Source organism: Ranitomeya imitator, chromosome 3 (assembly GCF_032444005.1).
Source record: "Ranitomeya imitator isolate aRanImi1 chromosome 3, aRanImi1.pri, whole genome shotgun sequence".
Taxonomy (NCBI): Eukaryota; Metazoa; Chordata; class Amphibia; order Anura; family Dendrobatidae; genus Ranitomeya; species Ranitomeya imitator.
Window position 1 is genome coordinate 468234243 of NC_091284.1, and position 25899 is coordinate 468260141.

The following is a 25899-nucleotide window of genomic DNA, read 5'->3' on the forward strand; positions in this document are numbered from 1 at the left end:
TTGCACATACACACTACTAACATTAGTAGTGTGGAATATGCAAAAAAAAATGGTGATATGAGATGGTTTACTGTATGTAAACCAGGTCTCATATCATGTCGGGTTTTAGGAAGGAGAAAGCAAAAGCCGGTAATTGAATTACCGGCTTTAAAGCTGTCTAGCGCTGGAAGAAATATTAATGTATATATATATATATGTGTGTCTCACTGACATATATATATATATATATATATATATATATATATATATATACCTATTCTATGTGTACACATTTATTCTACCTATTCTACTGGAAGCTGTAAGTGTGATTTTACTGTACACCGCACTGAATTGCCGGCTTTTCTCGCTAACACCGCTGCGTATTTCTCGCAAGTCACACTGCTGGTCCGTGTGTAATCCGTATTTTTGGGGCTTCCATAGACTTTCATTGATGTTTTATTTGCGCAATACGGTGACAAACGCAGCATGCTGCGATTTTCTACGGCCGTAGAAAGCCGTATAATACTGATCAGTTTAATACGGCAGATAGGAGCAGGGGCATAGAGAATAATTGTGCCGTATGTTTTGCGAGTTTTACGGACGTAGTTTCTGCGCTTTTACGTCCGTAAAACTCGCAAGTGTGAAGCCGGCCTAACTCATACATACCCTCCGATCCCCAGCTAAGAAACTGGCAAATCCCCACAGCGCACAGTGCGTATGTTGGGGAAATTCGTAAGTCTGTAGTCATGCATATTGACTGCAGACTTATCGATTTGAACTGGATAACCCCGTTAAGCAGCATGCACCACGCAACAAATTTGCAAGAATAGTTGACTGTGCTATTGTGTACCTATAGAAAACCAAATCCGCTGTGCCCATGGTGCGGAAAATACCTCGCGGAAACGCTGTGTTGTATTTTCCGCAGCTTGTCAATTGTTTGTGCGGTTTCCGCAGCGCTTTACACTTGCTCCTTTATAGTAATCCGCAGGTGTAAAACCGCAGGTGAAATCCGCACAAAAAAAAACGCAGTACGTTTTACCTGCAAATTTTTCAAAAACGGTGCGGAAAAATCCGCACACGAATCCGCAACGTGGGCACATAGCCATAAAGTGACAGTGGTCAGAATTGTAAAATTTGACCTGGTTCTAAAGGTGAAAACAGGCTCAGGGTGAAGGGGTTAAAGATTTATTGAAAAAGACTGTGACAAGTAAGGCTACTTTCACACTAGCGTTGTGTGACGTACGTCGCAATGCATCGTTTTGGAGAAAAACGCATCCTGCAAAGTTGTCCGCAGGATGCGTTTTTTTTCCATAGACTTGTATTAGCCGACGCATTGCGACGTATGGCCACACGTCGCATCCGTTGTGCGACAGATGCATCGTGTTTTGGCGGACCATCGGCACAAAAAAGTTGCATGTAACTTTTTTCTGTGCGTCGTGTCCGCCATTTCCGACCGCGCATGCGCGGCCGGAACTCCGCCCCCTCCTCCCCGGATCTTACAATGGGGCAGTGGATGCGTTGTAAAACTGCATCCGCTGCCACCGTTGTTCATTTTTTTCGCAGTTTGCGTCGGTATGTCGGGCCGACGCTTGGCGACGGCCCCGTACCGACGCTAGTGTGAAAGTAGCCTAATGTATGTTTCACATGCTGCTGATCAAACAGGGATGACTGTCTAATAAGTCTACAGAAAAAATGTAACACAATGAAAGGAACATCATGCAGTCTATAATTTACTATCTGTGAAAGAAGCACCTTTTTGACTGCTGAAGAATGACTTTCTGCTTAGGCCACATTCACACATTCAGTATTTGGTCAGTATTTTACCTCAGTATTTGTAAGCTACAACCAGGAGTGGGTGAGAAATACAGAAGTGTTGACGTGTTTCTATTATACTTTTCCTCTGACTGTCCCACTCATGATGTAAAATACATCAATTATTACTGCACTGCAGCTATTGTTTGCAGGTGCAGGGGTTAATCTAGAAGGGAACTGCATAATGTGGGATTCCCTCATCTATTGTTATTAGATGAATCACTCCTTTTCTAAGTACAGTAAGATCGGTCTGCAGTTACTGCAAGGAAATTATGGGGAATTTCTTATCCAGGCTACAAACATTTAGGCTATGTGCCCACGTTGCAGAATGTAAGCAGAATTTTCCTCATCAAACCACACTCCCTTGCCAGGAAATATGCTCGCGTTTTTTTCGTGTTTTTTTTTTGCGGTTGTCTCGCGGTTTTCATGCATTTTTTTCCATCGCAGGGTCAGCTGTATCGGCATTTAGCCGATACAGCTGACCGCAATGATGAGGGAAGGAGCGCTGCGCTCTTTCCCCCATCACTCCCCTGTCAGCGTCTAACGTCGGCGACACTGACAGGGGGCGCGATGATGTCACTGCCCGGCGCCCGCTGTCAGGAGACAAGCGAGAGCTCAGAGCAGCGCAGGAAGAAGAGAGGTGATTATTTATTTATTTTTTTATGGGGTGCTGCCTTATAATACAGGATCTGCCTATGGGGAGTCTGTCTAATACTACAGGGTCTGCCTATAGGGGGGTCTGCCTAATGCTACAGGGTCTGCCTAGGGGGGTCTGCCTAATACTACCTGGTCTGCCTATGGGGGGTCTGCCTAATACCACGGGGTCTGCCTATGGTGGGTCTGCCTAATGCTACAGGGTCTGCCTATGGGGGGTCTGCCTAATACTAAATGGTCTGCCTATGGGGGGTCTGCCTAATACTACAGGGTCTGCCTGTGTGGGGTCTGCCTTATACTATAGGGTCTGCCTATGGGGGTTCTGAATATGGGGGGTCTGCCTAATACTACAGAGTCTGCCTAATGCTACAGCGTCTGCCTATGGGGGAGGTCTGCCTAATACTACAAGGTCTGCCTATGGGGGTTACCTAATGCTACAGGGTCTGCCTATGGGGGTCTGCGTCTGCCTAATGCTACAGGGTCTGTCTATGGGGGTCTGCCTAATACTACTGGGTCTGACTAATACTACAGGGTCTGCCTGTGGGGGGTCTGTCTTATACTACAAGATCTGCCTATGGGGGGGTCAGCCTAATACTACAGGGTCTGCCTATAGGGGGTCTGCCTTACACTACAGTGTCTGCCTATGGGGGTGCTGCCTTATAGTACAGGGTGTGCCTATAGGGGTGCTACCTTATACTACAGGGTCTGCCTATAGAGGTGCTGTCTTATACTGCAGGGTCTGCCTATGGGGGGGTCTGCCTAATACTACAGGGTCTGCCTATGGGGGGTCTGCCTTATACTACAGGGTCTGCCTATGGGGGGTCTGCCTTATACTACAGGGTCTGCCTATGGGGGTCTGCCTTATACTACATGGTCTGCCTATGGGGGTGCTGCCTTATAGTACAGGGTCTGCCTATGGGGGTGCTGCCTTATAGTACAGAATCTGCCTATAGGGGTGCTACGTTATATTACATGGTCTGCCTATAGGGGTGCTGTCTTATACTGCAGGGTCTGCCTATAGGGGTGCTTCTTTATACTACAGGGTCTGCCTATGGGGGTGCTGCCTTATAGTACAGTCTCTGCCAATAGGGGTGCTACCTTTTACTACAGGGTCTGCCTATAGGGGTGCTGTCTTATACTACAGGGTCTGTCTATAGGGGTGCTGCTTTATACTACAGGGGTTGCCTATGGGGGTGCTGCCTTATAGTACAGGGTCTGCCTATAGGGGTGCTACCTTATACTACAGGGTGTGCCTATAGGGGTGCTGTCTTATACTACAGGGTCTGCCTATAGGGGTGCTGCCTTATACTACAGGGTCTGCCTATGGGGGTGCTACCTTATACTGCAGGGTCTGCCTATAGGGGTGATGTCTTATGTTACAGGGTCTGCCTATGGGGAGTGCATTATACAATATAGAGTAGGCCTATGGGGAGTGCATTATACTATATTGAGGACTATCTGGTGCATTATACTATAAAGAGGCTATCTAGATGGGCATCATACAGTGTGGGGATAACAGTGTTGGAGCCATCAAACAGTTTGGAGGCTAGTCATGGGGTCAGTATACTGTGTATAAGAGAGCATCATACTGTGTATAGGGGAGCTGTACAGGGGGCAGACTCGGGACATTATTAAATGTAAAGTGGGCACTTATTGTTATAGGGGAACTCAGGTTACTGTGACTGTCAAAGGAGCACACATAACAATATTACTTTCTAGAGGACAAAATCTGGGCACTGTTTTCTAGGGCACTTGTGCCCAGCATTACTATATTATAGAGGGGTGGTTTAGAATTTAGAGGGCACACCGAACCACACATCAGGTGCAGTAATAGGGACACATACGGCGCCAGCGGCTCAGTATTGGGGTATCAGGTGCTGTAGGACACATCTGGCAGCAGAGGCTCAGCATTGGGGTATCAGGTGCAGTAATAGGGACAAATACGGCAGCAGCGGCTCAGCATTGGGTATCAGGTGCAGTAATAGGGACACATACGGCAGCAGCGGCTCAGTATTGGGGTATCAGGTGCAGTAATAGGGACACATACGGCAGCAGCGGCTCAGTATTGGGGTATCAGGTGCAGTAATAGGGACACATACGGCAGCAGAGGCTCAGTATTGGGGTATCAGGGGCAGTAATAGGGACACATACGGCAGCAACGTCTCAGTATTGGGGTATCAGGGGCAGTAATAGGGACACATAAGGCAGCAGCGGCTCAGTATTGGGATATCAGCAGGATGAGGAGTTTGTGCAGGTTGGGAATAGATGGTGATGGGGCTGGAATATGAGAAGTGAAATGTGTCTTTGTTGTTTTCTCTGCAGCCGAGTCCTGGCTGGAGAAGTTATCATGTCATTCTGGGCCAGATAGGAAAAGTGAACGATTCCATCATAAAGGACGTCAGGGGTAAGTTATTATCTGTAACTGTACTGTGATCTCTTATATGCTCTGTAGGACTGGTATCTACCACTGACCATATGGTGGTAATATCTATGTTGGTCTTTATATAAAGATTATCTTCAGTAACAGCGCGGTCATCTGCTGAGGTTCTCCTCCACTATTAGGGCACATCACCCAGCTGTAATCAAGGTTACCTGGTTAGGGCCCACACCGAAGCTTCGCCCCCCTGAACCAAAACCCTAGCTACGCCTCTGGTTCACTCAATAGTGGGACCGACGCTGCGTTAAAGGGGTCCTCTGGAGGATGTCATTGCAGCACTGATGGTACACTTCCCACAGGTGAAGCGGGGTCCCCAGGGGTCCAGAGGTGTATGGCGGTGATGACGGTTGCCGGTAAATAAGTAAAGGACACAAGTTGTAAGTCTTTACCTGGTTTACTGCAGGCCACAGTCCAGGGCATCGGCAACAGGTAAATAGAAGTCCAGGCAATCAGACCCCCAGTAATCATACATTTATCACTTACCATGTATATTCTATGTACAGGATATTCATGGGATAACCCTTATAAGGCTGAGGTCACACTATCAGTATTTGGTCAGTATTTTACCTCAGTATTTGTAAGCCAAAACCAGGAGTGGGTGATAAATGCAGAAGTGGTGCATATGTTTCTATTATACTTTTCCTCTATTTGTTCCACTCCTGGTTTTGGCTTACAAATACTGATGTAAAATACTGACCAAATACTGCTAGTGTGATGGCAGCCTAATATATGAAAGGTCATGTGACATTGTATATAACAATCATATTCTAGCAATTATAGAGGCAATACAGTAATTAATGCCTCAATGTGTTAACAGATGTTTCACCAGTTATTTGCATCAAGAGTGAGAATTAATTATTGCCCGATGTGACACCAGATGTATTATGATTTCCAGTTGGTGACAATCCCAGTCACAACTGCTCTCCCTCTGGAGGTCCAGCTCTTAGTTTCCACCACTGCTCCTTGTGTCTATTAGTGTCTGCCGTGCTGAAGTCACATAGACAGCGCTGTAGCCAATCAGTGACCTCAGAAGCTCTGAGTGGTTCGTTCCAATAATTGATTAATTTACACATATAACTGTTTCTCTGTATCAACACATGCTCCAATAAATGTCGGCAGCAAGTCACAGCACCAAAGTCAGTTAATGCCCCTGACTATATATGTAGTAGAAACAGTAAGTTTTACAATGAGACATATATACAATGCACTGAGTGACACGTATATATTTATAACTTAATCAGTATTAATCACAGCGCAGATTGATTGTATGCTGTGTTGTGTTCTTTTCCAGAAAGATCTAGTTAACAGCATTGTGGCACATTACTATTCAGAAACATCAAAATAACATCACCAAGATCATCAAGGTCAGCCTTATTTCATGGTGTATAGATTTACATGGAGTGATGGTTCCTTATTGATCTGTGGTCAAAAAAAATGCAGTATTACAGTCAACCATTAAACATTACAGAATAAAACAAAAGAATTATATAGCATATAAGCAGCAGTGATGGCAACAGGTAGCTTGTAACGTTACGCAAGTTGCAAGTAGACATGCCTGTGGATTTTTTTGTGCAGATTCTGCATCTCTTGGCAGAAAACGCAGGTAAAAATCCACTCGTTTTTTGATGCGTTTTTGATGCAGATTTTCATGCAGATTTGTATGCGTTTTTGCAAGCTAAATAAAGATCTATTATTTAACAAACAAAACAAAAAAAGTATTGTGATGTAGTTTTTTGTCCAACCTCTTCATTTACATACTCCTTTGAACAATAATGTTTACACACACAGATAGATAGATAGATAGATAGATAGATAGATAGATAGATAGATAGATAGATAGATAGATATGGGATAGATAGATAATAGATCTATTGATAGACAGATATCCATTCCATATCTATCCATCTATCTATAGATCTATCTATCGATATATCTGAATTAAACCACAGTTTTTCACCTAAAGATAGGAGTGCTGCCTTATTTTTCTACTTTCATTAGATAGATAGATAATAATATAATCATTTTTATTTATATAGCGCCAACATATTCCGCAGCACTTTACAATTAAGCGGGGACATGTAAAGACAATAAATTTAATACAAGGTAGGACAGTTAAACAGTGACATTAGGAGTGAGGTTCCTGCTCGCAAGCTTACAATCTACACGGAAATGGGAGGACACAATAGGTTAAAAGTGCTTGTTATTTCAGGTCTGGCAATTATAATAAATAGGGATTTTGATACAAAGCTGCATGATCCAGTCATCAGCCTGTGTGTTTAAGTGCAATAGTCAAGTATCAAGTGCAGTTATCATGTGCATGGAGGGTGTGGAGACAGATGAATAGTAGGGTGCAGATTCAGAGTAATATTTGGAAGGAGGGAACAGGACAAAGTTAGTTTACTGAGCAGTTGATGTGGTAGGCTTGTTTGAAGAGATGGGTTTTCAGAGCGCGCTTGAATAGGTCGGGGCTAGGTATCAGTCTGATCGTCAAAAGTCGAGTCGAGTGCAATCGGCCGATTATCTCGAAAAGTCGGGGATCGACCGAAACACGAAACCCAATGCAAGTCAATGGGGAAGCATAGTCGGCAGTGAGTGGGGGCCAGGAAAACACCTACAGTGCCCATTTTAATGGCAAAAACATCCATTCTTGTTACTGAAGCTTGTCAATCTTAATTTACCTTATAATAATAGTTAGGCATTGGAAATTGGGGGTCATTTGGCTAAAGTTGTGGGGGGTAGGGCTGGTTCAAGTATTTAGTGGGCCCAGGAAATGTGGACCACGTCACGGCAGTGGAGCAGGGAAAGGTAAGTATTTAAACTTTGCAAGTGCTGTGATCCTGAGCAAGCAGGGGGGGCCCACTCATTGGCATTGCCACTGGCACAGGGCCCCTCAAAGTACGGCGGTGTGTTTGCACGGCGGGGGCGCCTCCCACCGGCAGCGACACTTTTGCGTACTATGAGGGGCCCTGTGCCAGTGACATCGCCAACGATTATTCCCCCACCTGATGAAGGAACCTGCACTTTCATCTGCACCTTCCTCTTTGTCCCCGTGTAAGGTGGTATGGTATGCGGGAAGGGGAACCTGACTTTCAGCAGGGTCACATTCTGGCTGTGTAGCGTGCATGGGGAATGTAGCGTTCTGGGTCAATGTACCAGCAGACTCATCTATCACTGGCTGGGCAATGGGCAGGATGAGGAGGAAACACAGATATAGGCCCAAATAATAAAGTGGGCTAAATGCAGTTCAAAATTGGTAACAGGACTAACCAGGCGGCATTGCTTTGTTCAGTGGAGGACAACTGTAATAAGAGGCTGACACAGTGGGTAGGCCCAAATCAGTAAGTAGGCTAAATGCAGTTCAAAATTGGAAACAGAAGTAAACAGGCAGCACTGGTTTGTTCAGTGGAGAACAGCAAGGAGCGGCAGACACCGTTAGTAGGGCCAACAAAACAAGTAGGCCAAATGCAGTGTTATATTAAAAACCATTTAACGAGAGCCTCAAGATTGAAGCTAAGGAAAGGCAACCTGGAGAACACCTTGGAGCGGCAGACACCGTTTCTAGAACCCAAACCCAACTTGTAGGCCTAATGCAGTGTTATATTACCAACTACTTAATGAGAGCCTCAAAATTGAAGCTAAGGAAAGGCAACCTGGAGAACACCTTGGAGCGGCAGACACCATTTCTAGAACCCAAACCCAACTTGTAGGCCTAATGCAGTGTTATATTACCAACTACTTAACGAGAGCCTCAAAATTGAAGCTAAGGCAAGGCAACCTGGAGAACACCTTGGAGCGGCAGACACCGTTTCTAGAACCCAAACCCAACTTGTAGGCCTAATGCAGTGTTATATTACCAACTACTTAATGAGAGCCTCAAAATTGAAGCTAAGGAAAGGCAACCTGGAGAACACCTTGGAGCGGCAGACACCGTTTCTAGAACCCAAACCCAACTTGTAGGCCTAATGCAGTGTTATATTACCAACTACTTAATGAGAGCCTCAAAATTGAAGCTAAGGCAAGGCAACCTGGTGAACACCTTGGAAAGGCAGACACCGTTTCTAGAACCCAAACCCAACTTGTAGGCCTAATGCAGTGTTATATTAACAACTACTTAACGAGAGCCTCAAAATTGAAGCTAAGAAAAGGCAACCTGGAGAACACCTTGGAGCGGCAGACACCGTTTCTAGAACCCAAACCCAACTTGTAGGCCTAATGCAGTGTTATATTACCAACTACTTAACGAGAGCCTCAAAATTGAAGCTAAGGCAAGGCAACCTGGAGAACACCTTGGAGCGGCAGACACCGTTTCTAGAACCCAAACCCAACTTGTAGGCCTAATGCAGTGTTATATTACCAACTACTTAATGAGAGCCTCAAAATTGAAGCTAAGGAAAGGCAACCTGGAGAACACCTTGGAGCGGCAGACACCGTTTCTAGAACCCAAACCCAACTTGTAGGCCTAATGCAGTGTTATATTACCAACTACTTAATGAGAGCCTCAAAATTGAAGCTAAGGCAAGGCAACCTGGTGAACACCTTGGAAAGGCAGACACCGTTTCTAGAACCCAAACCCAACTTGTAGGCCTAATGCAGTGTTATATTAACAACTACTTAACGAGAGCCTCAAAATTGAAGCTAAGAAAAGGCAACCTGGAGAACACCTTGGAGCGGCAGACACCGTTTCTAGAACCCAAACCCAACTTGTAGGCCTAATGCAGTGTTATATTACCAACCACTTAACGAGAGCCTCAAAATTGAAGCTAAGGAAAGGCAACCTGGAGAACACCTTGGAGCGGCAAACACCGTTTCTAGTACCCAACCCAACTTGTAGGCCTAATGCAGTGTTATATTAACAACTACTTAACGAGAGCCTCAAGATTGAAGCTAAGGAAAGGCAACCTGGAGAACACCTTGGAGCTGCAGACACAGTTTGTAGACCCCAACCAAACTTGTGGCCCCAATGCACTTTTAAAATTCTGACAGCTGAAAACCTGACAATTGCAGCTAATTTTTTTTAAGAGGAGGACAGCTGTATTGAGTGGCGCAGACAGACACTGCTAGTGGACCTTACACCACAAAGTTTGCTAGCTGCAGGTTTAAAAAAGGTTACATGGGTACACGGGCAGCATTGTTGTGGTCAGCGGAGGACAATTTGAAGGATGGACCGCAGACAGACTTAGTAGGCCTAAAATAAAAAAAATAGGCTCAATGCAGGTTCAATAATGTTGCAGGGGTGCACAGGCAGCATTGGTGTGGTCAACGGAGGACAATTTGAAGGATGGACCGCAGACAGACTTAGTAGGCCTAAAATAAAAAAATAGGCTCAATGCAGGTTCAATTATATTGCAGGGGTACACAGGCAGCATTGCTGTGGTCAGCGGAGGACAATTTGAAGGATGGGCCGCAGACAGACTTAGTAGGCCTAAAATAAAAAAAATAGGCTCAATGCAGGTTCGATTATGTTGCAGGGGTACACAGGCAGCATTGGTGTGGTCAGCGGAGGACAATTTGAAGGATGGGCCGCAGACAGATTTAGTAGGCCTAAAATAAAAAATAGGCTCAATGCAGGTTCGATTATGTTGCAGGGGTACACAGGCACCATTGGTGTGGTCAGCGGAGGACAATTTGAAGGATGGACCGCAGACAGACTTAGTAGGCCTAAAATAAAAAAATAGGCTCAATGCAGGTTCAATAATGTTGCAGGGGTGCACAGGCAGCATTGGTGTGGTCAGCGGAGGACAATTTGAAGGATGGACCGCAGACAGACTTAGTAGGCCTAAAATAACAAAAATAGGCTCAATGCAGGTTCAATTATATTGCAGGTGTGCACAGGCAGCATTGGTGTGGTCAACGGAGGACAATTTGAAGGATGGACCGCAGACAGACTTAGTAGGCCTAAAATAAAAAAATAGGCTCAATGCAGGTTCAATTATATTGCAGGGGTACACAGGCAGCATTGCTGTGGTCAGCGGAGGACAATTTGAAGGATGGGCCGCAGACAGACTTAGTAGGCCTAAAATAAAAAAAATAGGCTCAATGCAGGTTCGATTATGTTGCAGGGGTACACAGGCAGCATTGGTGTGGTCAGCGGAGGACAATTTGAAGGATGGGCCGCAGACAGATTTAGTAGGCCTAAAATAAAAAATAGGCTCAATGCAGGTTCGATTATGTTGCAGGGGTACACAGGCACCATTGGTGTGGTCAGCGGAGGACAATTTGAAGGATGGACCGCAGACAGACTTAGTAGGCCTAAAATAAAAAATAGGCTCAATGCAGGTTCAATTATGTTGCAGGGGTGCACAGGCAGCATTGGTGTGGTCAGCGGAGGACAATTGGAAGTAGTGTCTGACACAGTTAGTACTGCAAAATAATAAATAGATGTTAATGTCTCCCAAAAAAAACAACAAAAAAAACAAAACAGGTGGCATACTTAGGTACAGGGGTGGGCTCCTCTGCTGACTTTCAGACATTGTTACTTGGCGCAAAGTATTTACTGGTGTAAATGTAGGACAGGGTCCCTGATTATTTCGACTAACATCATACATGTCAACAATTTGATATTGTCCGTGCCAGGCATTGAAGGATTTCACCGCATAGACTAAACAGTGGTGGAGCAGTGAGAGATAATTTTGAAAGTGGTAGAGCACTGTTTGAGCTGGGGGGGACACTCTCTCGTGGCCGGCGGTACTGGCCAAGGGCCCCTCATGTTACAACGGTGTGTCTGATATTGGGTGCGCGCCACCACCACCAGAGACACTTCATTGTACTATGAGGGACCCAGTGCCAGTGCCATCGCCCAAAAGTGGGCATACCCACCTCTTCAGACAAACGGCACTCTCACGGGTGCTTGCGCCAAGTGGCGACCACGGCCCCTTGGGGGTGTCAGCCCATTTAGGGAGGTGTAAACATGTCGTATGCTGGTCATACAGCAGCTGCAAAATATGAGATTGGAACAGTGAGTAAGACCAGTCCGAAAGCAAGACATTTTTACAGGAAAGCTAGGTGTCAGTCGGGAAAGGTGGGGCAAAATAATTAGAAATCCATGAGTGGTTCATTTTAATGAAGGTTAGATCATCTACATTTTGGGTAGCCAGACGAGTCTTTTTTTCGGTCAGTATTGAACCAGCAGCACTGAATACTCTTTCTGATAGCACACTAGCTGCTGGGCAAGCAAGCTCCTGCAATGCATATTCGGCCAATTCAGGCCAGGTGTCTATTTTGGATGCCCAGTAATCAAATGGGAATGACGGTTGAGGGAGAACATCGATAATGGAGGAAAAATAGTTTGTAACCATACTGGACAAATTTTGTCTCCTGTCACTTTTAAATTGATGCTGCAGTAACTGTCCTGTCTGCGGTCATTGCAAAATCACTCCACAACCTGGTCAGAAAATCCCTCTGTCCAACGCCACTTCTGATTTGTGCACCTCTAACACCTCTGCCCTGTTGCCCCCTGCAGCTCGTGTGAGAACCATCATCGGTGCTGTGTGCTGGGAATGCCTGAATCAAACGGTCTACAAGAGTTGCTTGTTTGGTTGCCAAGATTTGTTCAAGGTTCTCATGTGGCATGATATTTTGCAATTTCCCTTTATAGCGTGGATCCAGGAGGCACGCCAACCAGTAATCGTCATCGATCATCATTTTTATAATGTGTGGGTCCCTTTTGAGGATACGCAAGGCATAATCCGCCATGTGGGCCAATATTCCAGTTGTCAAATCACTGCTTGTGCTGGGTTGAGGAGCACTTTCGGGCAAATCAACGTCACTTGTCTCCCTCAGAAACATGAAACCTGGCCTTGCAACGCCAGCAGTTTCTATTGCCCTCTGAGAAGCTTCCTCATCCAAAAAATACTCATCCCCATCATCCTCCTCGTCCTCCTCCTCCTCGCCTGCCACCTCGTCCAGTAGTCTTCTCTGACCAGACAATGGCTAACTGTCATCAAGGCTTCCCTCGTCCTCGGCTGCAGACGCCTGCTCCTTTATGTGCGTCAAACTTTGCATCAGCATTAGGGGGATGCTCATGCTTATTATGGCGTTGTCTGCACTAACAAGCCGTGTGCATTCCTCAAAACACTGAAGGACTTGACACAGGACTTGTAGCTTCGACCACTGCACACCTGACAACTCCATGTCTGCCATCCAACTGCCTGCCCGTGTATGTGTATCCTCCCATAAATACATAACAGCATGCCTCTGTTCGCACAGTCTCTGAAGCATGTGCAGTGTGGAGTTCCACCTTGTTGCAACGTCGATGATTAGGCGATGCTGGGGAAGGTTCAAAGATCGCTGACGGTTCTGCATATGGCTGGAGTGTACGGACGAACGGCGGATGTGCGAGCAAAGTCTGCGCACCTTGAGGAGCAGGTCGGGTAACCCAGGATAACTTTTCAGGAAGCACTGCACCACCAGGTTTAAGGTGTGAGCCAGGCAAGGAATGTGTTTCAGTTGTGAAAGGGCTATGGCAGCCATAAAATTCCTTCCGTTATCACTCACGACCTTGCCTGCCTCAAGATGTACAGTGCCCAGCCATGACTGAGTTTCTTGCTGCAAGAACTCGGACAGAACTTCCGCGGTGTATCTGTTGTCGCCCAAACACTTCATTGCCAATACAGCCTGCTGACGCTTGCCACTAGCTGTTCCATAATGGGACACCTCGTGTGCAACAGTGGCAGCTGCGGATAGAGTGGTTGTGCGACTGCAGTCTGTGGACGAGCTCTCGCTTCTGCTGGAGGACGAGGAGGAGGAGGAGGAGGGGGGCGAACGCCTACAGCCAACTGTTTCATAGACCGTGGGCTAGGCAGAACTGTCCCAATATTGCTGTCCCCTGTGGACCCTGCATCCACCACATTAACCCAGTGTGCCATGATGGAGACATAACGCCCCTGGCCATGCCTACTGGTCCATGCATCTGTTGTCAGGTGCACCTTTCTACTCACAGATTGCCTGAGTGCATGGACAATGCGGTCTTTTACATGCTGGTGGAGGGCTGGGATGGCTTTTCTCGAAAAGAAGTGTCAACTGGGTAGCTCGTAGCGTGGTACAGCAAAGTCAATCAGGGCTTTTAAAGCTTCACTTTCAACTAACCGGTAGGGCATCATCTCTAACGAGATTAGTCTAGCAATGTGGGCGTTCAAACCCTGTGTACGCGGATGCGAGGATGAGTACTTCCTTTTCCTAACGATAGTCTCTTGTAGGGTGAGCTGGACTGGAGAGCTGCATATGGTGGAACTAGCGGGGGTGCCGGTGGACATGGCAGACTGAGAGAGGGTTGGTGATGGTATTCTTTCTGTTGCCCTACATACAGTGTTTCCTACCACGAACCTGGTGATTCCCTGACTGCTTTGGCCTTGCAACGAAAGCTCCACATTTACTGCAGGTGGTGTGGTAAACGGTGGGCTTACAGTGAGGGAAGGGATGTAGCGTTGCTGACTAGCTTCATTGTGAGAGGGTGCAACAACGTTAGGGACGTTTGGTAGTTAGTCCAAGCTTGCAAGTGCATTGTGGTTAAATGTCTACGCATGCAATTTGTATTTAGATATTTAACATTCTGACCTCTGCTGAAGGTCTTTGAGCATTTCTTACAGATGACTTTGCACTGATCATTTGGATCTTGGTTAAAAAAATGCCTGACTGCACTCTTCCTACTATCGGATACCTTTTCAGGCATTGCACACTGAGCTACTTTAACCAGATGGCCACGCTGTCCTACAACTGTTTTTGGTTTTGCCACACGTTTTTGGCTAGATACGGGCCTGCCAGATGGAACCTGTTGCGATCTTGATGCCTGCTGCAGCTCCTCCTCTGCTTCAGAGCTACTGCCGCATGCACCCTGTTCCCCCAATGGCTGCCAATCGGGGTCAACAACTGGGTCATCTATGACCTCCTCTTCTATGTCCTGTGCACCTTCCTCTGTGTCACCGTGTAAGCCGTTGCTATAGCACTCGTGACGGAGCTCCATAGTCTCATCAGGGTCAGATTCTGGCTCAGTACACTGCGAGGGCAATGTTGTGATCTGAGTCAAAGGAACAGCATAACAATCTGGCTGTGGCTGTGCATCTGTGCACTCCATGTCCGATTCATCTTGTAATGGGCATGGCCTGTTAACAATTTCCCTTTCTAACCCAGGCACGGTATGTGTAAAGAGCTCCATGGAGTAACCCGTTGTGTCGCCTGACGCATCCTTCTCTGTTGTTCTGGGTGAAGAACACAAGGAAGCGACTTGTCCCTAACCGGGAACATCCACTGACGACGCGCTGCTTTTACATTTTGCACTTTCCGAAGAGGAGGCAAAAGAGCTAGAGGCAGAGTCAGCAAGGAAAGCCAAAACTTGTTCCTGCTGCTCCGGTTTTAAAAGCGGTTTTCCTACTCCCAGAAAAGGGAGCGTTCGAGGCCTTGTGTAGCTAGACGATGACGCTGGCTCAACAACTCTAGACTTAGGTGCTATATTGCTTTTCCCACGACCACCTGATGCTCCACCACCACTACCATCATTACCAGCTGGCAATGACCGCCCACGGCCAAGACCTCTTCCACCAGACTTCCTCATTCTTTGAAAAATGTCACCAAACAAACGGTATTTGGAACTGTAAAACCAGTTAGAAGGTGTACTGTTATGGACCTGGTGGTTAGGAGCACCCGGATTGACCTGATGGTTAAACTCACACAGGACAATGTTGTGAATTCTGTTGTCGAACTCCCTCCTGTGGTCGTGAATGGTACTTCGGCGACTTCTGTCTATGGGCTCCCTCTGGTGGCTATGAGTGAAGCTGCGGCTTCTGAGGTTCCTTACACAGGTGACGTGGTTTATCCTTTGGTTGGCTGCTCTATTTAACTCCTCTCAGATCGTTACTCCATGCCAGCTGTCAATGTTTTTGCATTGGTTCAGTTCGCTCCTGGATCTCTCTGGTGACCTGCCTTCTCCTGCAGAAGCTAAGTTCCTGATAGTCATTATTTGTTCACTGTTTTCTTGTCCAGCTGGTTTTCATGATTTTGTCTTGCTAGCTGGAAGCTCTGGGATGCAGAGTGGCCCCTCCGCACCGTGAGTCGGTGCGGAGGTCTTTTTTGCACACTCTGTGTGGTCTTTTGTAGTTTTTTGTGCTGATCGCAAAGTTACCTTTCCTATCCTCTGTCTATTTAGTAAGTCTGGCCTCCCTTTGCTGAAACCTGTTTCATTTCTGCGTTTGTGACTTTCATCTTTACTCACAGTCAATATATGTGGGGGGCTTTCATTACCTTTGGGGAATTTGTCTGAGGCAAGGTAGGCTTTATTTTCTATCTCTAGGGCTAGATAGTTCTTAGGCTGTGACGAGGCGCATAGGTCTGGTCAGGAGCGCTCCACGGCTATTTCTAGTGTGTGTGATAGGATTAGGGCTTGCGGTCAGCAGAGCTCCCACATCCCAGAGCTCGTCCTGTATGAGGTTTAACTATCAGGTCATTCCGGGTGCTCCTAACCACCAGGTCATAACAGTACAGCTGGCCCAAAGTATTAATGCATCTCAATAGAGGGATAAGAGAACTTCTGAGACCATTTTTTTTTCTTTGCACTGTGTTTTGTCTTTCTTTTCCCCTAGACCTTTGGGTGGTTCAGGACACAGGTGTAGATATGGACATTCAAGGTCTGTCCTCTTGTGTGGATCATCTCACTGAAAGGGTACAAAACATTCAAGATTTTGTGGTTCAGAATCCTATGTTAGAGCCTAGAATTCCTATTCCTGACTTATTTTCTGGGGATAGATCTAGGTTCTTGAATTTCAAAAATAATTGTAAACTGTTTCTAGCTTTAAAACCCCGCTCCTCTGGTGACCCCGTTCAACAGGTAAAAATCATTATTTCTTTGTTTCGTGGTAACCCTCAAGACTGGGCATTTTCCCTTGCACCAGGAGATCCTGCATTGCGTGATGTTGATGCAATTTTTCTGGCGCTTGGCTTGCTTTATGATAAACCAAATTCAGTGGATCAGGCAGAGAAAATCTTGCTGGCTTTGTGTCAGGGTCAGGATGAAGCGGAGTTGTATTGTCAGAAGTTTAGAAAGTGGTCTGTGGTTACTCAGTGGAATGAATGTGCCCTGGCGGCAATTTTCAGAAAGGGTCTTTCTGAAGCCCTTAAGGATGTCATGGTGGGATTTCCCACGCCTGCTGGTCTGAATGAGTCTATGTCTTTGGCCATTCAGATCGATCGGCGCATGCGTGAGCGCAAAGCTGTGCACCATCTGGCGGTATTCTCTGAGCCTATGCAGTGTGATAGGACTTTGACCAGAGCTGAACGGCAAGAACACAGACGTCAGAATGGGCTGTGTTTTTACTGTGGTGAATCCACTCATGCTATCTCCGATTGTCCTAAGCGCACTAAGCGGTTCGCTAGGTCTGCCACCATTGGTACGGTACAGTCTAAATTTCTTTTGTCCGTTACTCTGATTTGCTCTTTGTCGTCCTATTCTCTAATGGCATTTGTGGATTCAGGCGCTGCCCTGAATTTGATGGACTTGGAGTTTGCCAGGGGCTGTGGTTTTTTCTTGGAGCCCTTGCAGTATCCTATTCCATTGAGAGGAATTGATGCTACGCCTTTGGCCAAGAATAAGCCTCAGTACTGGACTCAATTGACCATGTGCATGGCTCCTGCACATCAGGAGGATATTCGCTTTTTGGTGTTGCATAATCTGCATGATGTGGTCGTTTTGGGGTTGCCATGGCTACAGGTCCATAATCCAGTGTTGGATTGGAAATATATGTCTGTGTCCAGCTGGGGTTGTCAGGGGGTACATGGTGATGTTCCATTGCTGTCAATTTCACCTTCCACTCCTTCTGAAGTCCCTGAGTTTTTATCAGATTACCGGGATGTATTTGAAGAGCCCAAATCTGGTGCCCTACCTCCTCATAGGGATTGCGACTGTGCTATTAATTTGGTTCCTGGTAGTAAGTTTCCTAAGGGCCGTCTGTTTAACTTATCTGTGCCAGAGCACGCCGCTATGCGGAGTTATATAAAGGAATCCTTGGAGAAGGGTCATATTCGTCCGTCGTCGTCACCATTGGGAGCAGGGTTCTTTTTTGTGGCCAAGAAGGATGGTTCTTTGAGACCTTGTATTGATTACCGCCTTCTTAATAAGATCACAGTCAAATTTCAGTATCCTTTGCCGCTGCTGTCTGATTTATTTGCTCGGATTAAGAGGGCTAGTTGGTTCACCAAGATAGATTTTCGTGGTGCGTATAATCTTGTGCAAATTAAACAGGGTGATGAATGGAAAACGGCATTTAATACGCCCGAGGGCCATTTTGAGTACCTGGTTATGCCATTCGGGCTTTCTAATGCTCCATCTGTGTTTCAGTCCTTTATGCATGACATCTTCCGAGAGTACCTGGATAGATTCATGATTGTATATTTGGATGACATTTTGGTCTTTTCGGATGATTGGGAGTCTCATGTGAAGCAGGTCAGAATGGTGTTCCAGGTACTTCGTGCGAATTCCTTGTTTGTGAAGGGGTCAAAGTGTCTTTTTGGAGTTCAGAAGGTTTCATTTTTGGGTTTCATTTTTTCCCCTTCTACTATCGAAATGGACCCTGTTAAAGTTCAGGCCATTTACGATTGGACTCAGCCGACATCTGTGAAGAGCTTGCAGAAGTTCCTGGGCTTTGCTAATTTTTATCGTCGCTTCATCGCTAATTTTTCCAGTATTGCTAAACCGTTGACTGATTTGACCAAGAAAGGTGCTGATGTGGTCAATTGGTCCTCTGCGGCTGTAGAGGCTTTTCAGGAGTTGAAGCGTCGTTTTGCTTCTGCCCCTGTGTTGTGCCAGCCAGATGTTTCGCTCCCTTTTCAGGTTGAGGTTGATGCTTCTGAAATTGGAGCAGGGGCTGTTTTGTCACAAAGAAGTTCTGATGGCTCGGTGATGAAACCCTGTGCCTTCTTTTCAAGAAAATTCTCGCCTGCTGAGCGCAATTATGATGTGGGCAATCGGGAGTTGTTGGCCGTGAAGTGGGCATTCGAGGAGTGGCGACATTGGCTTGAAGGAGCTAATCATCGCGTGGTGGTCTTGACGGATCACAAGAATTTGACTTATCTTGAGTCTGCCAAACGGTTGAATCCTAGACAGGCTCGATGGTCGCTCTTTTTCTCCCGTTTTGATTTTGTGGTTTCATGCCTTCCGGGATCTAAGAATGTGAAGGCTGACGCCCTGTCAAGGAGTTTTGTGCCTGACTCTCCGGGTGTTCGGGAGCCGGCGGGTATTCTTAAAGAAGGGGTAATTTTGTCTGCCATTTCCCCTGATTTGCGGCGTGTGCTGCAAAAGTTTCAGGCTGATAGACCTGACCGTTGTCCTACGGAGAAACTGTTTATCCCTGATAGATGGACTAGTAGAGTTATCTCTGAGATTCATTGTTCAGTGTTGGCTGGTCATCCTGGAATCTTTGGTACCAGAGATTTGGTGGCTAGATCCTTTTGGTGGCCTTCGTTGTCACGGGATGTGCGTTCTTTTGTGCTGTTCTCGTGCCAGTGGGTTGCCCTTGCCCTTGCTGATCCCGAAGAGGCCCTGGACGCATATTTCCATGGATTTTATTTCTGATCTCCCTGTTTCTCAAAAGATGTCGGTCATTTGGGTGGTTTGTGATCGCTTCTCTAAGATGGTCCATTTGGTACCCTTATCTAAATTGCCTTCCTCCTCTGATTTGGTGCCATTGTTTTTCCAGCATGTGGTTCGTTTGCATGGCATTCCAGAGAACATCGTCTCGGACAGAGATTCCCAGTTTGTTTCGAGGTTTTGGCGGTCCTTTTGCGCTAAGATGGGCATTGATTTGTCTTTTTCTTCGGCTTTCCATCCTCAGACTAATGGCCAAACCGAACGAACTAATCAGACTTTGGAGACATATCTGAGATGCTTTGTTTCTGCTGATCAGGATGATTGGGTGTCCTTCTTGCCTTTGGCTGAGTTCGCCCTTAATAATCAGGCCAGCTCGGCTACTTTAGTTTCTCCTTTTTTCTGTAATTCTGGTTTCCATCCTCGTTTCTCTTCAGGGCAGGTTGAGCCTTCGGACTGTCCTGGTGTGGATGCGGTGGTGGACAGGTTGCAGCAGATTTGGACTCATGTGGTGGACAATTTGACATTGTCCCAGGAGAAGGCTCAACGTTTTGCTAACCGCCGGCGTTGGGTTGGTCCCTGACTTCGTGTTGGGGATTTGGTTTGGTTGTCATCTCGTCACGTTCCTATGAAGGTTTCCTCTCCTAAGTTTAAGCCTCGTTTCATTGGGCCATATAGGATTTCTCAAGTTCTTAATCCTGTGTCATTTCGTTTGGACCTTCCAGCTTCTTTTGCCATCCATAATGTGTTCCATAGGTCGTTGTTGCGGCAATACGTGGCGCCTATGGTTCCCTCCGTTGATCCTCCTGCCCCGGTGTTGGTCGAGGGGGAGTTGGAGTATGTGGTGGAGAAGATTTTGGATTCTCGTGTTTCGAGACGGAAACTCCAGTACCTGGTCAAGTGGAAGGGTTATGGTCAGGAAGATAATTCCTGGGTTTTTGCCTCTGATGTTCATGCTGCTGATCTTGTTCGTGCTGTCATGCCGTTGCTGCCGCCGCCTCTCCCCACTGCAGCTCGCCGGGTGCGCGCGTCGCATTCAGCTCTGCGCATGCGCACATCTGATTCCTCTGTTGGCGCTCCTTCCTGTCCTCTCCGTCATCCTGGAGGACTGTAACCCGGAAGTAGCTCCCATGCTGCTATGTAAACTGCTTCCTGCTGCTTCTCTGTGCCTGATGTTCATTTGTGTTTACAAGTGCTTCTGGCCACCTGTGGTCTCTGTGCGTTCCTAGCTCTCTGACTTTGGGTGTCCCCCGCCCTCTGCAGTGCCTGCCTGTTTCCTGTGTTCCTGCCTTGTTCCTTCAGTTCCTTTTCCTCTGCGGTACCTGCCCGGCTCCTATATCTTTTCCTTGCTCCCGTCAGCCTCAGTGTCTCCATATTGTCCTGCCAGCCTCCGAGCCTCCGTAGCATTCACATCTTCTCCCTTGTCTCAGTAGTTCCTTTCTGTTCCCTCTTTCCCTTTGTGCCTGCTGTGTACCCATCTGATCTCAGTCGACCCTCCAGCTTCTGTGGCGATAGTCCCTCACGGGCCTGCCCCTAACTCTCCCTGTATAGGGGGCGGTCCACCTGGTCAGCTCGTCTGAGAGGGGTTCGTCATCACGGTCCAGTGGGTCCACTCTCCATTTTTCACTGTTTTGAATCTACATGCTCTAATAGGACTGCACTCAGGTGACATCCGAGTGCAGCCAGATTCTTACAGCGTCACAGTAACATCAGGCCATGGACCCCGCTGGAGTCTCCGCCACTCAAAAGGAGTTACTCTTTTTGCGTGAAAACCAGACTAGGATCATGTCATTTTTAAAGAATATGGAGTCTCGCCTAGCGGCTTTACAGCCTTCTGATCCTGGTATTGCGCCTCAGTTGGTTGCCCTTCAGCAGGAGCTAGGTCAACAACGGGACACTCGGTCCAATATTTTGAATTTTATGGCCTCCATTAATGATCGGCTTCTCTCCCTCCAGAATGTGGCCTCTGTTTCCACTCCTGTCTCTGCGCCACAACCCTCGCCCCGACTTGCTAGACCTCCTCGGGATGGTGGGGATTCTAAAGCGTGCCGCGGCTTTCTTAATCAATGCCAGTTGCATTTTGAATTGTCTCCGCTACTTTATCCTACCGACCGAGCTAAGGTTGCTTTTATAGTATCCCATTTGGAGGGTGAGGCTTTGGCGTGGGTTAATCCCCTCTGGGAGCGTGATGATCCTTTGGTCTCCCAACTCAATCCGTTCCTGGATACCTTCCGTAAGGTTTTTGATGAACCTGGCCGTCAGTGTGCTCTGCTCGTGAGTCTGTCATCATGTCTGACCCCAGCTCGTTCTGTTCCCCGGAGCAGTTCATCACCCGGCACCTGAGCCTGCACCTGAGAGTGGACTTCAGCACCCGTGTGATCGCCGCCTCCAGTGCCCTGACCGTGCGCTGCCTGCAGGACTCGCTCTCCAGCCTGATTTTGGACACCAAAGATCTCACTATCAAAAAAGTTTCTCTAAATGGTCAAGAGGCAAAATTTTCCCTTGGGGCAGCTCACAGCTTTAAAGGCACACCACTGGAAATCACTCTTCCTTCCCCCCTGACCAGAGGACAAGAAGCCATTTTGGAAATCTGTTCTGAAACCTCCCCAAAATCATCGGCCCTTCAGTGGCTTAACCCTGAGCAGACTGCAGGGAAGAGTCATCCTTATCTCTTCAGTCAGTGCCAGGCTACACATTGCAGAACTATAATTCCTTGTCAAGATACTCCATCAATAAAATTCACCTATTATTGTCAGGTGTCTGTTCCGAAGGAGTTGGTGGCATTAATGAGCGCTCTAAATGATGGAGATTTTATTGATCCGCAAGACTGCAAAAGGAAGATCTTTCGCTTCAAGCAAAATGTGCCAATACCAAGCTACTTAATTGCTCTAGTGGTTGGTGCTTTGGAGGGGAGGAAGATTGGTCCAAGGACCACAGTATGGACTGAGAAAGAGTCTCTGGAAGCATCTGCCTATGAATTTGCTGAGACAGAAAAAATGCTGAAATTTGCCGAGTCTCTGGCAGGCCCCTACGTCTGGGAGAAATATGACTTGCTCATTTTGCCTCCATCATTCCCATACGGAGGAATGGAGAACCCTTGCCTTACGTTTGTAACGCCAACTGTGCTGGCTGGCGACCGATCTTTAGCAAGTGTCATTGCACATGAAATCTCACACAGCTGGACAGGAAACCTGGTCACAAACAGAACCTGGGAAAATTTCTGGTTAAATGAAGGTCACACGGTCTATCTGGAAAGGAGAATTGATGGACTTCTGTATGGAGACCAGTTCCGACAGTTCAAGGCTTTGGGGGGATGGAAAGAACTTCAAAACGCTGTTAACACCTTCGGTGCTACTAATCCACTCACCAACCTGGTCCCCAATCTACATGAAGTTGATGTGGATGCAGCATTCTCCTCTGTACCATACGAGAAAGGATTTGCCCTTTTGTTCTACTTGGAGCAGCTTCTTGGTGGACCAGATGTGTTTCTTGGATTTTTGAAAACCTACATCCAGGCGTTTGCTTATAAAAGTGTAACCACCGAGGAATGGAAAACGTTCCTGTATTCATATTTCAAAGACAAGGTGGAGATTCTTGATAACGTTGACTGGAATGGGTGGATGCACACACCAGGCATGCCGCCAGTGCAACCCAAGTACGATATGACTCTTGCCAATGCCTGTATTCTACTTGGCAACAGATGGACAGAGGCTAAGGCGAGTGATTTGAGTTCATTCACTGCCGCCGACCTGAAAGAATTATCATCTCATCAGCAAACTTAAGTTGCCTGCCTCTCTGCGTATTTCTAATTCTTTTCATGTGTCTCTCCTTAAACCTGTAGTTTTTAATCAGATTCATTCTTCTAACCTTTGTTCTCCTTCGCCTGTTTCCGAGGATGATGTCTTTGAAGTTAGGGACATTTTAGCCATGAAAAAACTTAGAGGGAGAACTTTGTTTTTGGTTGACTGGAAGGGTTTTGGTCCTGAGGAGAGGTCCTGGGAGCCTCGAGAGAACATTCGGGCTCCTCGTATTTTGTCCCGGTTTCTTTCTAGTCTTAAAAAGGAGGGGCGTAAAGATGGGGGTACTGTCATGCCGTTGCTGCCGACGCCTCTCCCCTCTGCAGCTCGCCGAGTGCGCGCGCGCGTCGCATTCAGCTCTGCGCATGCGCACATCTGATTCCTCTGTTGGCGCTCCTTCCTGTCCTCTCCGTCATCCTGGAGGACTGTAACCCGGAAGTAGCTCCCATGCTGCTATGTAAACTGCTTCCTGCTGCTTCTCTGTGCCTGATGTTCATTTGTGTTTACAAGTGCTTCTGGCCACCTGTGGTCTCTGTGCGTTCCTAGCTCTCTGACTTTGGGTGTCCCCCGCCCTCTGCAGTGCCTGCCTGTTTCCTGTGTTCCTGCCTTGTTCCTTCAGTTCCTTTTCCTCTGCGGTACCTGCCCGGCTCCTATATCTTTTCCTTGCTCCCGTCAGCCTCAGTGTCTCCATATTGTCCTGCCAGCCTCCGTGCCTCCGTAGCGTTCCCATCTTCTCCCTTGTCTCAGTAGTTCCTTTCTGTTCCCTCTTTCCCTTTGTGCCTGCTGTGTACCCATCTGATCTCAGTCGACCCTCCAGCTTCCGTGGCGATAGTCCCTCACGGGCCTGCCCCTAACTCTCCCTGTATAGGGGGCGGTCCACCTGGTCAGCTCGTCTGAGAGGGGTTCGTCATCACGGTCCAGTGGGTCCACTCTCCATTTTTCACTGTTTTGAATCTACATGCTCTAATAGGACTGCACTCAGGTGACATCCGAGTGCAGCCAGATTCTTACAGCGTCACACGTGCCTTTCATTTGGCTCATCCTGATCGGCCTGGGGGCTCTGGTGAGGGTTCGGTGACCCCTCCACAAGGGGGGGGTACTGTTGTGAATTCTGTTGTCGAACTCCCTCCTGTGGTCGTGAATGGTACTTCGGCGACTTCTGTCTATGGGCTCCCTCTGGTGGCTATGAGTGAAGCTGCTGCTTCTGAGGTTCCTTACACAGGTGACGTGGTTTATCCTTTGGTTGGCTGCTCTATTTAACTCCTCTCAGATCGTTACTCCATGCCAGCTGTCAATGTTTTTGCATTGGTTCAGTTCGCTCCTGGATCTCTCTGGTGACCTGCCTTCTCCTGCAGAAGCTAAGTTCCTGATAGTCATTATTTGTTCACTGTTTTCTTGTCCAGCTGGTTTTCATGATTTTGTCTTGCTAGCTGGAAGCTCTGGAATGCTGAGTGGCCCCTCCGCACCACTCTGCGTGGTCTTTTGTAGGTTTTTGTGCTGATCGCAAAGTTACCTTTCCTATCCTCTGTCTATTTAGTAAGTCTGGCGTCCCTTTGCTGAAACCTGTTTCATTTCTGCGTTTGTGACTTTCATCTTACTCACAGTCAATATATGTGGGGGGCTTCCTTTACCTTTGGGGAATTTCTCTGAGGCAAGGTAGGCTTTATTTTCTATCTCTAGGGCTAGATAGTTCTTAGGCTGTGACGAGGCGCCTAGGTCAGGAGCGCTCCACGGCTATTTCTAGTGTGTGTGATAGGATTAGGGCTTGCGGTCAGCAGAGCTCCCACATCCCAGAGCTCGTCCTGTATGAGGTTTAACTATCAGGTCATTCCGGGTGCTCCTAACCACCAGGTCATAACAGGACAAGCTCTCGTTTTATGATTTTGGGTTATTGTCAGACCACTGTCAGTGTCAGACCACTGTATGTGCTCTGACCGCTATGTCCATTGTAGTACTGAATTGCCTTTCATAACAGCAAGCGCCGATCGATCTGAATGGCCAAGAACATAGACTCATTCAGACCAGCAGGCGTGGGAATTCCCACCATGACATCCTTAAGGGCTTCAGAAAGACCCTTTCTGAAAATTGCCGCCAGGGCACACTCATTCCACTGAGTAAGCACAGACGACTTTCTAAACTTCTGACCATACACCTCCGCTTCATCCTGACCCTGACACAAAGCCAGCAAGATTTTCTCTGCCTGATCCACTGAATTTCGATCATCATAAAGCAATCCAAGCGCCAGAAAAAACGCATCAACATCACGCAATGCAGGATCTCCTGGCGCAAGGGAAAATGCCCAGTCTTGAGGGTCACCACGCAACAAAGAAATAATAATTTTTACTTGTTGAACGGGGTCACCAGATGAGCGGGGTTTCAAAGCCAGAAACAGTTTACAATTATTTTTGAAATTCAGGAACTTAGATCTATCCCCAGAAACAAATCAGGAATTGGAATTCTAGGCTCTAACATCGGATTCTGAACCACAAAATCTTGAATGTTTTGTACCCTTGCAGTGAGATGATCTACACAAGAGGACAGACCTTGAATGTCCATATCTACACCTGTGTCCTGAACCACCCAGAGGTTAAGGGGAAAAGAAAGACAAAACACACTGCAGAGAAAAAAAAATGGTCTCAGAAATTCTCTTATCC

At 47.1% G+C, this 25899-nt stretch overlaps 1 protein-coding gene across 1 annotated transcript; it reads left to right on the plus strand.

The window, feature by feature from the left end:
* The first annotated feature begins 21708 nt into the window (after window positions 1–21708).
* On the plus strand, window positions 21709–23230 carry LOC138671663 (leukotriene A-4 hydrolase-like). Its single transcript, XM_069759833.1, has one exon. It carries the CDS (start codon window positions 21737–21739, stop codon window positions 23228–23230), a length of 1494 nt encoding a protein of 497 aa, XP_069615934.1. The 5' UTR covers window positions 21709–21736.
* Window positions 23231–25899: the final 2669 nt, after the last annotated feature.